The sequence below is a fragment of the Indicator indicator genome, chromosome 2, assembly GCF_027791375.1.
Source record: "Indicator indicator isolate 239-I01 chromosome 2, UM_Iind_1.1, whole genome shotgun sequence".
NCBI classification, from domain to species: Eukaryota; Metazoa; Chordata; class Aves; order Piciformes; family Indicatoridae; genus Indicator; species Indicator indicator.
Window position 1 is genome coordinate 35,266,311 of NC_072011.1, and position 17,922 is coordinate 35,284,232.

General features: G+C 37.7%; 1 protein-coding gene across 1 annotated transcript in view; it reads left to right on the top strand.

Moving 5' to 3' along the window:
* The window catches only part of LOC128978840 (protein ELYS-like), a 36,898-nt gene extending 21,448 nt beyond the window's left edge, over positions 1 to 15,450 (top strand). Inside the window, 18 exon segments of the mRNA XM_054396868.1 lie at positions 999 to 1,122; positions 1,247 to 1,303; positions 2,454 to 2,600; positions 3,346 to 3,533; positions 3,706 to 3,850; positions 3,946 to 4,078; positions 4,779 to 4,892; positions 5,098 to 5,139; positions 5,227 to 5,362; positions 5,896 to 6,003; positions 6,455 to 6,654; positions 8,591 to 8,790; positions 10,899 to 10,974; positions 11,062 to 11,255; positions 14,834 to 14,876; positions 14,879 to 14,940; positions 14,942 to 15,086; positions 15,089 to 15,450. Of these exon segments, the coding sequence (XP_054252843.1) occupies positions 999 to 1,122; positions 1,247 to 1,303; positions 2,454 to 2,600; positions 3,346 to 3,533; positions 3,706 to 3,850; positions 3,946 to 4,078; positions 4,779 to 4,892; positions 5,098 to 5,139; positions 5,227 to 5,362; positions 5,896 to 6,003; positions 6,455 to 6,654; positions 8,591 to 8,790; positions 10,899 to 10,974; positions 11,062 to 11,255; positions 14,834 to 14,876; positions 14,879 to 14,940; positions 14,942 to 15,086; positions 15,089 to 15,450 (2,476 nt within the window).
* The last annotated feature ends 2,472 nt before the right edge of the window (positions 15,451 to 17,922 follow it).

Consider the following 17,922-nt stretch of genomic DNA (forward strand, 5'->3'; position numbering starts at 1 on the left):
TCAAAAAAAGATTGGATGTGGCACTTGGAGCCATGGTTTAGTTGTCAGGTGGTATTAGGTAATAGGTTGGACTTGGTAATCTCTGAGGTCTGGTTGATTCTGTGATTCTGTGATTTGTTGATATTATCATTTTTTTCCTAGCATACTTAATTCATTGCCTAATTGGCATAATTCTTTACTACTGAAAAAGAACTTGTGATCAGGATAGGATCAGTCATCTCCAGTTCGACAAAGCATAGCATGCACAGAACATTGTTTTGGACACAGAAGAAAGCATGTTATTTAAAAAATCATCCCTTTTATAAGCTCATAACAGATGGTAAAAATTATATTGGCCTTAATCTACTCACAAGTACATTTGTGTAATTTAATAAGATAGTCCAAGTTGCATGTGGCTGGCACACCTAGCACTATTGAAGCTATTGGATAGAAGTAACTTCCTAATGTAGATTCTCTTTCCTGGGCTAACTCACTAGCATATAGGTGGATTAGGTGATAATAGATTTTCCTTTGGAAAACTAAATAAAGACATAAAGGAAGGCAGGCTGTGTCACTGAGAACAAGGTGTACACTTTGTACTTCAAGTAATACCACACTTCCTTTGTGTTACAAGTAATACCACAACAAAGAAGAAAATCTGAAAACTAAAAGGTTATTACAACTTTTCCCTTAATAAGAGAGCTTCTAGGGTTTCTATTTTGAACTCCTTTAATAACTCAGTATGATGTAATGCATATCATTTGCCTGACTCAGAAATTTATTTCATTTGCCCTTAAAAGTTCTAACTATGCCTTTGTACATTTGTTATTTTGACTCATGGGAGATTTGGTTGGGTTTGGTGTTTTGTTTTGGGGTTGGTTTTTTGTTGGGTTTTTTGGGGTTTTTTTGGTTGGTTGGTTTTGTTGATTTGTTTTGTTTTGACTGAAGAAAATAGTTTACACTGAGAGGCTGGAATTAGTGTTTTACACTGTCCAAATCCTTCCCACCTTTTGTTGTAGAGGAAAATGGGATTCTGACTGCTTGATGATTGATGGAATGGTTTCCCAGTTAGGAGACAAAGTTGAGAAGTTGTGGCAGAGAGATGAAGAAGGAAATGGGAAATATCCACCTGCTAGTTTACATGTGAGTGTTACACTTTCACTGAAAACAACAAAATACCCTAGTCCCAACCTCCTCTTCTCATCCCCAGCCCCAAAGCCAATGATTTCTAAAAGCCAGGAGTTTTTAATTGTTCTTTTCCTTTCAGGCACTGCTGGATCTCTATTTGCTAGAAAACATTGAAGAAAGCTACAAGCATGCAATTGTATCCTTTCTAGTTATTTTTGTTACACCTTCAGTATATGGACCTACGTTTTCTCAAATGTTTGGCACCTACATGTTTTAATAACATTTTTTAAGGCATGCTTCAAATAAAATGCTAGTGAAAACACTGAGTTTAGGATTAAGTCATTAATCCTAATGACAGAAGCATTGCTTTATTTCTTTGTACTGTGGATTTTTTATGTTTTCCTTCTTTTTAATGTTTTGTTTTCAAGCTGTTTACTAAGAAATGCTGAAGAATTCCCTTGTTTTTTTCTCAACATTTAAGCACAGCTTTTAATTTTTAAATCACCCATTTCTGTAGTGAATAGCTGCTTAGTAGGATGATGCACTAGAATGAGCTGCTTTAGAGCAAAAGGATTTCTAGCAATGGTTTACCAGTACCTCATTTGTACTGAAATCATTGATTTTCCAACATAGCTAACATAGCTTTGTTCTGTTAAAGTTGCAGGCACACAGAGTAATAAGCAGAGAGAAAAGTCACTGAGTGGAAACAATTTTTAAGCTTCTGAAATATACAAAATCACTTTTGTTCTTTGTTGTCTTCACCCAAGAGGGGAGCCTAGACAGCAAGAGGTTTAAAAATATTTGTACCCTAGAGTTGTCTTATTAGAATATGTGCCTAAAAGCAGATGTCAGAAAGAGAAAATGACACTCCTATTGAGTGATCCACATACTGGTTTAAATCCAGTTTTAATCGTTCAAAGTGAAGTTGTATTGTGAGGACACCATAATTTACATTTTTGGGTGTACTCTGGAAATGAGGAAAAAACTGAGCTGTACAATTTGTTTGCATTAATAATTAACCATTATTCATTGTTCAAATATTTTGAATGATTAGCTGGTAGCTCTGCTGACTAAACAGAGAGCCTGAGTTTGCAACTGAAGTACTTAAATATCTAAACTTAACCTTTTTGGATGCCTTACAGAAATCAAAGATTATTTCTTTGTGACTACTTATTCAGAATGCAGTTTTTCGATTAGGACCTGGCTATCTTCAGGTTATAATATCTCAAAATGGAAAGACTAATACATTAGTGTTTTCTGCTTCCTACCACTTTTTTATTCTTCTCTGAATGTAATGTGATAAATTTTTGCTCTTCCAAATTTGTTAGCCTTAATTAAATTTACAGACAATTTACTTGTTGCTAGATATCATGTATTGCTTTCCAAATAAAACAGACGCTTGGATCAAATCCTTCTCAGCTGCCTTTGCTATACCTTGGAGTCATATTAAGCTTATTCAAGGTTTTTGGCTTCTAGATCACAATGATTACAAAGTAAGTATGTTGCAGTTCAGTTAGACATACATTGCTGTACAAAGTTATAATCCAAAAATGTTTTTTAAAAATTGTTGCTAACAGGTGATAAAACATTAGCATCTTTTATGTAATACTTCTGTGACATCTTCAGCAATAAATTGTGATTTGAAATGTTGTTCAAATTACTTTGACAGTAATTGATTGAAACAAAGAAGAAATCAACTTTAAAAATGCTTGATATTGGAATTTTCAAAGCCATCCTTTTAGGTTCTTTTCAGCAGACCAGTTGAGCACTGTCTCTAAAGGGGTGATTTAAGTACTTCAAATACTAAGACTCTGATCACAGAGGCCTGATTTGCTAAACAAGATCATAAAACTTACTTTTAAGCAGAATTCATTTTCTTTCTGCTGCTGAAAGTTGTTCTTCGCCTGTCACAATGCTAATATAAATCTATTATTCTGGGAGAATAGTTTATTATTTAGTCATATATTTTTTTAAAGTGGCATTTGTATACAGTGATTTGGTTAACCCAGAAAAGTGTGAATTACTCCTTTTGTAAGTTTGTCCTGTATGGCTAACTGGTGTTTTTTTCTCACAGATATCTAACAATTTTTATTTGCCTCTTGTATGTCAAGTATTCTGTTAGTTTGTCATCTAAGTTTATTTAATACACATTCACCCTCACTTAAGAAACCTTTGAATATTTTTTATTGCATGTGCATATGTATAGGTTATAATAAACCTTACCTCTAACTTCCACAGAATTCACTGGCCCTGCTTTTTCATCCAGCTACGATGAAAACTGTGTCATGGCAACATAAAAGAATTATTCAATCCCTCCTGTGTCAAGGAGAGCATAGGCAAGCCCTCAGATACATGCAGATGATGAGGCCATCAATGCTAAGCAGTAGTGAATTGCAGCTTTTCCTCACTGTGTTATTATCCAACAGGTAAAGAAATGTATCCCACCATTTTGGCATTCAAATGTTATGAAAAATGGAGAACAAATAATACAAATCACCATCCCCCTACCTTTCCTTTACACTTTGAATACAATAATTTGGGGATATCTTTTTGCTTATGCTATTAATATTCCTTTACATATCAAAAAATTTATTACAGGTGCATGATGGAGGTATGGGGTTTGTTGCAGCAACCTGCCACTACATTAAGCAGAGAAGAGCTGTTAAAACACACATTTGAAGTCTGCCAGGAGCTGGGACTAATGGAAGACTTACTGAAGCTGCCTTTCACAACTGCTGAGCTAGTAAGAGTGGACAAGACGAAAAAATCTTAATAACATATTAGAAAAGAGAAGAGACAGAATCATAACAGATTTTTTTTATGTGTTATTTCTCTTAGGAGTGTTTGGAGAAGTTCTTACAGTCTAATGCTCATTTTCAGAAACCTACATTTCATTTGGTCCACCATTTGCAGTGTGCCAACTATACCCCAGCACTACAGCTGAGTGGGTCAAAGGTTAATCTTATGGTAAGCATAAAAGTTCTGTCAGCTGTGCAAGTGTCTGTTAGGTATTACTAACAGCTTTTTGATAGCATTCAATAGAAATCCTGCATTGTTTTTATACTGTCCTATGAAGTACTAAAAATGAGTTTCTATACCTGAACTTACAGCTGAACCTAAAAATAAAACAAACTATTTCATTACTTCAAGGCTACTCTGCCAAGTCATAATTTATTCATATACAACTTATGACAGACATTCTTATTTGTTTCTGTTTCTCAAATTAGCCCAATAAAATTTTGCATTATGTGAACTTCTGTTAGGAATCTGTAACACATTTGATGTTTTCCACAACCATAGTTTATCAGGTGGTCTTGGAAGTTTTAAGTCTTGCATTTGAAAACTTTCTTCCTACCAGAGGGTATGTGTGTGTAGGTAGCTTTTTCTTTGTCATGTTTTGTAAGCCATTTGAAAATCACAGGTGATATCAGAATAAGGTTCTGCAGAGTGTCAAAATTATTTTAATGTGAAGTTGTAGGTTCTGTTATAATTTCAGTCTTTCTCCTACTTAGCTAAAATTGGAAGTTGAAATTGGTATGCGCTGATGGGTAAAACTTCCTGCCATTCTGTGCAGTGGATGTATTTTACTATATCTGTGGAGAAAATATATTCAGTAATTAGAAACAATGCTGTTAGAAACAAATTCTGGGTAATTAACATACTGTAATAAGCTAACTTTTTGCTTTATGTACAAAGACCGGTTGCCACAAATTCTGTGTTAGAATATGGAAAAATCCTTCCTGGAGTTCATAGGAAGCTGCCTGGAGAAAGAGCTAAGCCTTCCAGTTGTCCAGGGTCATGGAAATTCAATAAGCACTCAGAAGTGCAAATAGTTCTCACACTCACCTTTAAAAGCTAAGATAGTGCTACAAGGAGAATTAATTTTGTAGTGCCTTGCTTAAGGTGACACATGTAAAACTTACAAACATTGGTATCTATTCACTCCTTCTTCCTAGACCCCTCCTAGAGCTCAAAAGAAGCTTTCTTTAGAGAAGTGGCCTTACCGTTCACCTTCATCAGTCTTAAGAGGAGGTAATTTGGAGGGGGGGGAAATATAATGGGCAACTGACCATCCCTTTGATTCCACAATGCTAATGTGTTTTCCCTCTTGGTTTGCAGACTCAAGACCAAAGCCACTATCAACAGTAGCAAAAAAAGATAGAACAGCGACTACTCTAATCAGTGGTGTATTAGCCACAATTAGAGAAGTATGGGTAAGAAATGAGGAGAAAAGCAGTGTCTCACAATATGCTAGGTAAGCAGCCTTTCAACAAAGTTTAGCTTTGAGCTACATGTTGGAAGAGAGAGAGAGAGAGACAGACATCCATTTGAATTACAGTAGTATTTTGGAGGGAAGGTGCACCAGCGTAAAATCTTTGGCTTTTTTTGTGCATGCACCATGAAACACTGAAGAATCAATTCATCATAAGCAATATTTGGAGAGAGGGTTTTTTGGCTGTGATAATCTTATTTATGCAAACACACGTATTTACATTATCGTAAATGTGTTTACAGAATTTAAGATAGCTGAAACTGAAAGCATGATTACCATCAAGCTATTGGTGTACAGATATTGAAGGATTTTACTGTATGATCAAACAGTAGTCTTTTACTTCTGCTTCATTTCTGCCTTTTTTTACTTCTATCTAGGCAGAATTATGAAGCATGGAAAAGACAGTAGTATTCCAGATGATTTTCTTGCAAGTGACATGGTCAAAGGGACTTGAATTCTGGTATACTTGTACTTCAGGGGAATGAAAGTCAGTTATATTTTCCTTCTAATTCTAGTCCTAGAGCTGCAAAACCACCAGTCCTATCACACCCTCTCCCTGATGCAGAATTGCCCAATGCATTTCTTGGAAGACCAGTTACAAAATCTTCCCGAAAAGGCTTCAGGTATAGCTGGAATAGCTATTGCTTCTCATATAGAATATGTGTGTCTGTGTATATTTGTATGTGTATATTCTGTCCTGTTTGCCTTTAGTTTTATATCTGTTAAATAAAGGTCAACTGTGGGGCAGAACTAAGGGGTGAGTTTGAAATGGTCCCACCACAGAAATGTAAATTAATTTCTTTTCTCATGCTAGGATTACATCACTTGTATTACTCCTGCCTCAAAAGCAGTGTTTTAGAAAATTAAGTATGACATATAAAGCGGTAATTATAAAAAAGAATATGTCTAGAACTTGTTCATTGGTGTGATGTATCACCCAACACTGAAGGCTCACCTGTATTTCTTGTACACTGAATGTTTTTGTTGTGCATCATCTCAGATTTGTTGATCGTGTCGTGATTTCTTTTTTATTTGGTTACTTATGTTCACAGTTTTAATTTTCTGTCTTCACAGATTGCTGGGTTTTCTGGTCTATTCTGTTCCTTCATATTCTGCAGCAAAAGGTGGCAGCTGGCAGTCACCACACAGAGCTTCTACTTCTTTCATGGCATCCAGGCCATTGAAATCAAATACGCATAGCTTCATCTCACTGAAGAATTTTTCAGGAGCACCAGAGCTGAATTTACTACATACTCCTCTTGTGGTTAAGGCATGTACTTAAAAAGCCAATAAGGACCAACTAAAACAAAAGCTCAGAAACTATTAAAATGACACCATCCAAGTATTTAACACAAACATTCTTGTATTCAGTTGATGAAATATTTTCAGTATGTCTGTGGTTATTGTATATGCAGTCCTTTGGGAAGCTGTGGCAGTTTTAGGCCACCTTTAAGAGGGCAACAGAATTGAGACCTCGAGTGTCCAGAGGGTCCATCCCACTGGGTGGACAGAGGAAGTAGTGTATTTCTTCCCATAAATGCTGCATCCCTACAAAGCTGACTGCAAAGTCTGTTTCTCTCTCTTTCTTCCCTCTCTTCTCCCTGGGAGGCACCTCTCATCTTCTGGTATTTTTACTGTGTAGTTATGGCCTAGGCATGGAAGGGACAGAGGGGTGTAGTGGCCCTGATGGGTCTCGAGATACAGAAACAAGGAAGGGCAATTTGGGCCTGGTCAGCCTGAACCAGCCTAGCAATAGCAGGGGGTTGGTGGGGAAGAAAGAGCCCTGGGTGCTTATGGTAAACCCCAGGAAGGGGAACGAAGAGCACTGGGCTTTTGGTCTGAATTGGCTGGCCTGGTGTAAAGGGAGTTGTATGTAAAGCTTTAGCGTAATGAGCTTGTGTGTTAAGCCTAGACTGTGGATTTCTTTGTATTTTATATGCTTTTCTATGCTCACCACTATGTAACTGTAGCATTGTAGTTTGTGAATAGCCTTTCCATTTAAACTTTCCATTACCATCCAATCCATTGTGTGAGTGCATTTTTTTGCCCCTTTTGGAGCAATAGTTGTCCACTCATTAAACCATGACAGAAGCAATATGTTGGGAACTGTCTTAAGGAGGGAAATTTTAGTTTGAAGGTAATTGCAATCTGCATGTTGTCTCTTAGCTTCATGAAATACTTTTGTCTTTACTGCATGGAACAAAGTAAGTTAAAATTGTATTTTTCAATATACTTAGATCTGCAATTTGTAGCTTAATTATCTCATTATTTACATTTTCAATGGCTCTGTACATTTTGACTTGCATACCTACAAGCACGAAAGTATACACTTCATTTACTTAATGCAGTTAAGTGAACAACAACTAAGTGCTATCAGTAAAGTGATACCAGTCTCTGTCAAATTTAATGGTGGCTTTTTCCAGTAATTTTACTTAATTGTTTGTGTTAACTTGTATTTCCATTCACTACCCTAAATCTCTTTATCATGTGAAGAAATCATATTTGACATATTTTCTTGGTACTGTTCTTTTTTGCCTTTTGCCTACCCGAACAAGCTAGTTGTGCTCTCTGAATTAAGTTTTTTCTTCTTGTTAAATATTGTCTGTATCATTAAGCTTGTTTCATTATCCTCCTTTTAAATCTTTCAATACTGTATAATCTTTTTTGGGCTGAGGTAAAAAGACCTGGATGCTTCTAGATTAAGATGTGTAGATGTTTTTACAGCAGTGTCACTTTGTTTAGTCTAGTGTGTGACTAATTAATTAGTGAAAAAATGAGCTCTTGCTGTTGCCTTGCTGATTGTCATTTTGCACGACAGTGTTTTCAGTCTCTATATCCCAGGTAACATTTGAAGTTCTATGCTTTTTCAGAAGATCAGTATGGAAACTGCAAACATCACTGGGGTGGGAGATAACATTGCAGACAATGGGATAATATCTCCTTGTTTCTGGAGGAAATGAACTGGAAAAAATAACATTTTATGTTGTCATTAAAGAAAAATTTTAAAAGCCAGAAGAAACACAGAAAGCGTGAGGGTTTAGCATTAGGATTTTAGTACCTTTGGAAAACAGTGTAAAGGGTAAACTTTATCCACTCTGCTGGTACAAACTCAGTTTCTAATTTAAACGAATACTTTTGACAAGTAAAGTTTTCTGTTTTGAAGATTTAACTGGTTTTAAATGAAATGTTTTTATTTCCTTTCATAGACAGCTAAAGATTTGGCCACATCTACTCGTCTTTCTGGTTTCTGTGGGTTTAAGCCTCAGTCTATTCTCAAATCCAGCCTTTGCACCATGCCACTAGCAACTCCCTCTGCATCTCCAGGACAATCAGTTACTCCTCCTCTACCAGCAAAGAAAACTAGAGTATCTTTCAGTGAAGAAAACTCAAATGCAAAACAAACTGATAGGGTAAGCTGGGCTGCAGTCCATGATTTTTACAGTTAAATGCTTCATAGACTGTGATTTGATTTAGATTTTTTTTTTAAGTTTGTCTAAATGCCTTCAGTTGAGAACTGGAATTGCAAATCAGAAATGGCAGGCTTGAATTTTGTCAAAAAAGGTTAGGTTAGAACTTCTGTAACATCACATGCCTATAGGAAGATCTTCATAATGAATGTCAGTGACCCCTGCAGTTTTCACTCAAGCGCTGTTAAGAGATGTGATTTTTTTCGAAGTGCTACTTCGGCTTCCTGCTATACCTTTTTAAATGGTGGTATGGCAGGAATGATTGTCTAGATTTGTTAAGCTTTGCCAACTGGGGGGTGCTGGTGGACGAGAAGCTCAACATGAGCTGTCAATGTACACATGCAGCCCAGAAAACCAACCAGAGCCTGGGCTGCATCAAGAGAAGTGTGGCCAGCAGGTCAAGGGAGATGATTCTCCCCCTCTACTCAGCTCTGGTGAGACCCCACCTGGAGTACTGCATCAGTTCTGGAGCCCCTATTACAAGAGGGATATAGACATGCTGGAACATGTCCAGAGGAGGGCCACCAGGATGATCAGAGGGCTGGAGCACCTCTCCTATGAGGACAGACTGAGAGAGTTGGGGCTGTTCAGTCTGGAGAAGAGAAGGCTCCGAGGTGACCTTATTGTGACCTTCCAGTATCTGAAGGGGGCCTACAAGAAAGCTGGGGAGGGACTTTTTAGGCTATCAGGTAGTGACAGGACTAGGGGGAATGGAATAAAGCTGGCAGTGGGGAGATTCAGGCTGGACGTGAGGAAGAAGTTCTTCACCATGAGAGTGGTGAGAGCCTGGAATGGGTTGTCCAGGGAGGTGGTTGAGGCCCCATCCCAGGAGGTGTTTAAGGCCAGGCTGGATGAGGCTCTGGCCAGCCTGATCTAGTGTGAGGTGTCCCTGCCCATGGCAGGGGGGTTGGAATTGGATGATCCTTGTGGTCCCTTCCAACCCTGACTGATTCTATGGTTCTACGATTCTAACTGGACCCCTTTGAAAGCAAGAGAAGCCAGGAGCTGCATTTACTTTCAGTCTCTCTTTTCGCAGGGCTGGGTTTACTTAAATTATGGTAAAAATAGACTCCCAGTGAAGAGAGCTGTACTGTTGTCTGTTCTCTAGCCCTAGAGTTCTTGGGTTTGCTTCTCGCCTTGCATGAGGTACAGCATTCATATAGTTGTCAAATGAAGTTGATCCATCTGAAATTTGCCCCCTTCTGCTCCTCCTTTTGTTCTGTCGTTTGGATTGCCTGATTCAGCTTGTCATGCAGTTACTCTATTAAGATTTTGAGAACAGGGGCAGAATGGGGCATGTGCAGTACCTACATGCATGAGCTTGGACTAACAAGCTTTCATAATCTTTATTTGCCATAGCTTTTATTATCTGTTATAAACAGTTGTAACGAGAGGGTTTCTTTCCTAGATGAAATTCTTACTAATAAAGCAGTGTGGCCAAATTAATTTACTTATTCCATGCTACAGGCATAGTAAGCACTAAAATATTTCAGTTGTGCATAGATGTTGAAAAGGTAAGCATGAAAAAAGAAATCTTGAGTCAAGTTGTGCCAGGGGAATATAGGCTAGATATTAGGAGGAAGTTCTTCACAGAGAGGGTGATTGCCCATTGGAATGGGCTGCCCAGGGAGGTGGTGGAGTCACCATCACTGGAGATGTTCAAGAGAAGACTGGATGAGGCACTTAGTGCCATGGTCTAGTTGATTGGATAGGGCTGGGTGATAGGTTGGACTGGATGATCTTTGAAGGTCTCTTCCAACCTGGTTGATTCTATGATTCTATGTTTCTATGATTGTAGGTATGCAAAGCTCTTTGTTGTTGAAACTACAGTAATGAACAACCTTGAGATGACAGTATAAGCAAACACTTACAAGACCAAATTCATCTAAATTCTCCAGGAAACTGAATAAAAACTCAAAAATGATAAATTTTTACACTAATCTTTTAAAGCTAAGATAGTGCTACAAGGAGAATTAATTTTGTAGTGCCTTGCTTAAGGTGACACATGTAAAACTTACAAACATTGGTATCTATTCACTCCTTCTTCCTAGACCCCTCCTAGAGCTCAAAAGAAGCTTTCTTTAGAGAAGTGGCCTTACCGTTCACCTTCATCAGTCTTAAGAGGAGGTAATTTGGAGGGGGGGGAAATATAATGGGCAACTGACCATCCCTTTGATTCCACAATGCTAATGTGTTTTCCCTCTTGGTTTGCAGACTCAAGACCAAAGCCACTATCAACAGTAGCAAAAAAAGATAATAGAGGAATTTTGCATAGAATAGCAGCTCTCATCAGTGATGTATTTTCCAAAATTAGAGAAGTATGGGTTACAAACAGACATCCAGTTGTTCCTTCTCCAGAGGAAGAAATAACAGTTTCTAATAATCTTCCTGAAGCAGAGGAAATTAATGTAAGCAAAATATTTTCCCATTTTCTACAGAATAGAAAAGACTTTGAAGATTGAGGATAGTGCTGACTTACTGACAAATGGAAGGCACACAAAAATGTTGTGTTTTCTTGATAGGGTTAATACAATTCAAAACCTCATTATGTAAAGGCACATGCTCTTTTCTCCTATGCATTTTCTATACCTAGAATGTAGAATAGAACCTGTCAAGACTTGGGCCATTGAGAGCTGTAGTAATACAAAACAAACTGACTACATTTTTTTAATAAGTATGCTTTCATTTGGTTTACTAGATCTTAAACATTTCTTATTTGACTTTAAAAAATATAATTTTGATGTAAAGACAATAAGAAGAGTTGGGGATTGCGGCTTTTTTATACTGCCAAGTGAAAAAATGATGTGGGAACCAAACTCATTTTCAGAATGATTTAGGATTATTTAGGTGCTTAGATCCTTAGATCCTTTACAAATTCATTTACTACTTAGATCTTTTTCTAATAACATAAACATAATTCCCAGTAATGAGTTAATTTCCGTGTCAAGAATACAGCTTTGTAAAACTTTTTGTGTTCATTGTTATAAAAACACATTTTTGTAACATCTCAACTTTGTAAAATATGAATTTTAAAAGGTTGTTTTCATGGACTCAAAGTTAGAACCAGAGATTCTCCAGTGTACCTGAGTTTTTCCCCACTGTACTTACTTCTACTGGGGCTGATGAGTTATTTGGATTCATTTTGGATGTCCTCTAAATGCTGTATAGGGTATAATATAGATTTCCTTCAGGTTTGTACTCACAGAAATTACTGGAGTGAAATACAAATTGAAAGGTAGGTGTACCACATATGCATTGGTCTTATGCAATAAAAAATGCTTTCAGTGTTCCAGATTTCAGATGATGTTAAATAGGCAGTCACTTGTTTAGCTCATCTTGGCTTTGGGATTTAGGACAACACCATAGAGAAGATGATTATAGACTTGAGAATACACTTATGGGATTAAATGAAAATTTGGTGATGGGAAGAAGGGATTAACAAGTACATGGGATGGTGTCTTGAAGGCGCTCACAAATTAAACAGAGGTAGCCACCCAAAATATGGATTTATTCCTGTCAAAAATGACTCAGCGCTCCTGTAGGCCAAAGTAAATTACAGGTTCAGATGTCAGACAGGAATATACACAACTACACAACTAATTCCTAAGGTATACAAATATTCTTTCTAGAAAGATGACCCAAAAGATGTGCACACTTACTCATAAAAGGGAAAGCCTCCCACCCAAGGGTATTCAGAAAACAGGTAACTCACCCTGAAGGGGACAAGTGCTTACACACAATGCTGTTCCCCAGTGCTCAGTATTGGGGCCAGTTCTCTTTAATATCTTTATTAAAGATCTGGATGAGGGAATTGAGTGCACCCTCAGGAAATCTGCAGATGACACTAAATTAAAATGAAGTGCTGATCTTCTTGAGGGTAGGAAGGCTCTACAAAGGGAACTATACAGGGTGGATCAATGGGATCAGGCTAACTGTATGAGACTCAACAAAGCCAAGTGCTGGATCCTGCACTTCAATCACAACAACCCCATGCAATGCTATAGGCTTGGGGAAGAGAGGCTGAAAAGTTGCCTGGCAAAAAAAGACCTGGGGGGATTTGAGTGACAGCTGGCTGATTGTGAGCCAGGAGTGTGCAAAGGTGGACAAGAAGGCAGGAGCATCCTGGCCTGTATCAATAATAATGTGACAAGCAGGACCAGGGAAGTGATTGTCTCTTTGTATTCAGCGCTCACGAGGCTGCACTTAAAATACTGTGTTCAGTTTTGGGGCCCTCGCTACAAGAAAGGCATTGAGATGCTGGATCGTGCCCAGAAAAGGGCAACACAGCTGGTGAATTGTCTGGAGAACAGGTCTCATGAGGAGTGGCTGAGGGAAACTCGGGTTGTGTAGTCTGGAGAAAAGCAGGCTGAGTGAAGACTTTATTGCTCTCTACAACTGCCTGAAAGGAGGTTGTAGCAAGGTGCCTTTCACTCTCTTCTCCCTATTAACAAATGATGGGATGAGAGGAAATGGCTTCAAGTTGCACCAGTGGAGGTTTAGATTGGATATTAGAAGAAAGTTCTTCACTGAAAGGGTTGTCAAACAGTGGCATATGCTCCCCAGAGAGGTGGTTGAATCAGCATCCTTGGAGGTGTTTAAAATTTGCATAGATGTGGTGCTAAGGGACATAGTTTAGCACCAGACTTGGTAGAGTTAGATAGTAGTTGGACTTGATGATCTTAAAGGTCTTTTCCAGGTGAAACAATTCTATGATTCTATATATCCAGAAGCAGTCACTCACCAGATGGAGAAGTTTTCTCGGGAAGTATCCTGATCCAATGGGAGACTCCCAACTACAGACACACTGCTCCGATGGTGACTGACACAAATTAGCTCCCAATGGGGCTCCATATATACCCTAGCTGAGTCTGGCCTACGGTTAGTCTACTTTGTTGAGGGCAAGCACATGTCAAAAGGCAAGCTAATGAATTAAAAGAAAATAATCAAGTTTTAATGGCCATGAATATCAAATCATTATCTGGTCTTTGGCAAGCCCAAATCATTGTCAGGTCCTTGTCAGGGTGGATGCATCCTACACAGACAGTCACAAACCTTCTGCAGTCATTCATGTAGCATTGCAGTGAAGGTTTCTCTGATTTAACTGGTTGTTACTGATTTAGACATAAACAGATATTTTGGGCTTGTCTATCTGCACTGAATTTAAGACAAAGTGCTTAATGCTTTCTTGTTCATAGATTCTTAAGTATAATAGGGATATTTATGCATAGTAGTATTTCTTGAATTTAGATTTGGAGCATGGCATGTTGCTCTAGTATGATGCTTTAGAAACTTTTGACAAGGCAGCAGGCAAGAAAGTAAGCAGATTCTATGGGCACTCCTGTTAAGTGGCTTCTTCCTTCTGCCGTTGTTGGCTAGCATGGTAACCATCTGAGTCACTGGAAATACACTGAGATACTACTTTTCTTCTCCACATAAAAGCTTGAGTACAGGAAACCACAAAACATGAGATGGAACTATTTAGAATATATTTGTTGTCACATGCAATCCAAGTGTGGTGTTGAGTTGTTGGATGTGATACCTGGCAAATTTGATTGTTTCCATCACAACTATGGTGACTGAAACATTAAAGTTTGGGGACACAGCAGTTTTTGACCTTGCCTGTTAGAGGCAGAGTTGGTCACTGTGTGGATTTGTAGTTAGTCCAGAAAGTACAGCAGTGTGATGATTACTGCCAGTTGTGTATATAGTTTGTATTGTAAAACTGCTCACTTTGTTCGTGGGTGGTGGCAAATCATTAGTCATGAAGAGAAGTCTCAGAAATGAAGCAGAGGACTGCACACACTGAATACTCTGTCCCTTAAATTCTTACCTGTAGTAGGGAGTTCATCATATGTTTCTAACTTTACATTGCATGGTGATTTGAAAAGAAAATCAGCATTTCACTGTCCTCAGTTTTGTCTAGCTCAGTTTGTAGTTAGCCTGTTTGATAATTAATAATGCATTAACAGACATTTTTCACCTTTAGGTTATTGAAGATAGTGCAGTCAAGGCACAAACCTCAGAACAGCACATGAGACATCACCACATAGTGAACCCCATCCATCAGGCAGTCTTCAGTACATCTACGATGCCGGTACAGCAACAGTTTGCATGTGATGTGCCTGACGCTGGAGATGGTAAATGTGATGCAGCTGAGGAAGATGCAGAGCCTTTTATATCTCAGAGTAATTTTACATCAATCTTCGAAAGAGAAGAAGGTGAAGCAGAAACGGGAGACCTGTTTCTAAACCAACTGGTACAAAAACAGAGGAAAAACCTATGGAGAGTTTAGGAAACACCAAAAAGCAAGAACATGCTACAAACTCAGTGTCCACTGTCAGTAGTGATCAGGAATCTCAAAATACTGCAGAGTCACTCCCTGAATCCATTAAGGTACCCATTGCTGAGAACTTACTGTATGTAATCCAAGACACGAAAAGTAAAGAGTTTATATGTGAAGTCACAGAACAGTATATTCATGAAACCATAGGTGAAAAGGAAACTAGATTCCAGAACAGAAAAGCACCCTTAACAACTGTACCAGAAGGAGTGGAAGATGAAACCAAAAGATGTCAAGTAGAGTGTGTCATCAGTACTGGTTAACTTGAACAATCTCTGTCTCTGTTAAGCTCTAAACTCTGCGGTGGACATTCTCTGGAGTGTGCTATACAGGAAACCAAACTCTTCAATTATGGTGATCTCTCCAAGCCTTTTTAACTAGTGACCTTGGTGTAATTTAAGTAATTTAACTGGAATTATTAAATACAAATCGAGTGCAATTTCTCTTAGATGAGAATATTCTGTTATATACAGGAAAACACATCTGTTGCTGCCTGTTCCAGGAAACATCAGTTTCTCTGTGCTGGATCTTACTGTAACTGACAAATTCTAGTAAACTAGTGCAACAAGCACACATTTTTCTGCTTTTGCTCTATATTATCAAATATGACTGTGCCTATAAACAGTGTTTTATAACTCTGCATGAGATCAGTGCCTTGCAAAATGCCATCCTGTTGTACTGAAGCTCTTTTCTTTTTCAAACAAAAGTACAACTACTTACACACTTGAAAATTTTTGTTTGCTTGCTTTTGATTCAGGAGAGGGCTGTCCATATATATTCATTTCTCACAACCCTCAAAAATAATTTGTTGGCAGTGTTGTCTGCTTCAATTTCTCAACAGGAAAATTTCATTTAGAAAAATGATTGCTTTATTTCATTCACAGAAAAAAGTCAACAAAGTTTCATTTACAGGTTCAGTTGCACAAAACAAAAAACCAGTTTGTTCTGAGCATTGTGAAATGGATTTACTATGCAGCAGGAAAGAGGTTGTGGCTTCCTTATTTGTTCTGTATCCTTGTTAATAGGATTCCTTACTACTGTGTGATTTTTAGAAGAATTGATAGGCCAATTAAAAAATAATAGAAACACAATTTGATATGAAAAGGAACTATAAATAACACAGACTTTTTCTTTCATATATCTCAAGGCGTTGCAAATATTAGATCATATTCACAATTCCTCTGTGAAATACATCCAGAGATTAACAGATTTTTAAGTCTAGTGGCAACAATTATAATAATCTGGTTTATGTTGTTTATAACTCAGACAATAAATATTCACATAGTAATTCTTGCATCAATCCAATAACTTCAGGTTTTATGAGTATTCCATGCCTGTTGTTGTTGGGAAAGTGAAACATGAAATAATTAGAGCCAAGGTGACATAGTGTGTCAGGAGAAAAACTGATTTTTATTTTGTTGGGAGTTTGGGAAAACTAGAATTATTTTGTTGTCCAGTGATAGGACAAGGAACAAAGGGTACAAGCTAGAACAGAGGAGTTTCTACCTCAACAGAAGGAGACACTTCTTTACTGTGAGGGTGTTGGAGCAATGGAACACGCTTCCCAGAGAGGTTGTAGTGTCTCCTTCTCCAGAGAGTTTCAAACCCCACCTCGATGCATTTCTGTGATCCTGATTTGGCAGCGAGGTTGGACTCAGTGACCTCTGGAGGTCCCTTCCAACCCCTAACATTCTGATTCTGTGACTCTGTGAGGTGAAAGGAAACAAAGACTGCAGAGCAAAAAGTATACAACAGAGCTATACTGTTTGTAATACAAAACATTAACCACAATATCTTGGTAGGTCTTTTTCATTTAACACTGACCATAATTGTGTCTTCAACTGCAATAAATACATTTCTCTAAGCAGTTTCATGCAGCAGCTAAATGAAATTATATGTAGACAACTGAAAAATTATGCAGCTGTTAAAATGAAATTAATAGTCCTAAAAGTAGCTATGGATCAAATAACTTTGAAATGCTCATTCTCTAAGTCTTTGTTGTGGAAATATGTGATTTACTGGTGCTAAGATATTTCCCCAATTAACCTTGCAGCAAGCAATTTGTATTGTGCTTAGAGGGATGCAATATATCTTGTGGCCTATATGATTATTAAGCTTTTTTGTGTATAATAGCTGATGAGGAGTTACAGTCTTTTCTTGAAGAGTACCTAGGAAAAAAGGAGGCATGTATGGGATCACAGAGTGCTTTTTTTGCAATGCCATAACTCGGGCAGGACTTCACACTGCTGGAACCCCTTATTCACACTGATGTTGGAAGAATATCAAGATTGTTCATTATAGAGCCAATAGACAGTTATATAGATTAATTAAATTTAAGAATTAAGGGAAAAAAATATAACATCCTGATGAAATCTGTCAATCACATTTAAATAAATTAATTGCTATGTTATACTATCAAAATAATTAATACTTCTCTGTTAGAGCTCTGAAAAGAAAGCTTTTATCCCTCTAATTGAACAGCTTTTAGTTACACATGCCTAGGGAAAAAAAAGCTCTTTCATCAATCCTTAAAAATTTCAGAGGCTTTGATCAAATTTACTGTCATCTCCAGTTATGGTTTTCAATATTAATGACTACTCTTTAGCCTGGGATAAATGAACCACCTACTTTTTCTGGATTTCAAAGAAAACATATAAACTTTTACGCATTTAATTCTCTATGGCTTATTTACATGGATAATAATTATTTCCCGAGAGAGATGGGTGTTAGCCATG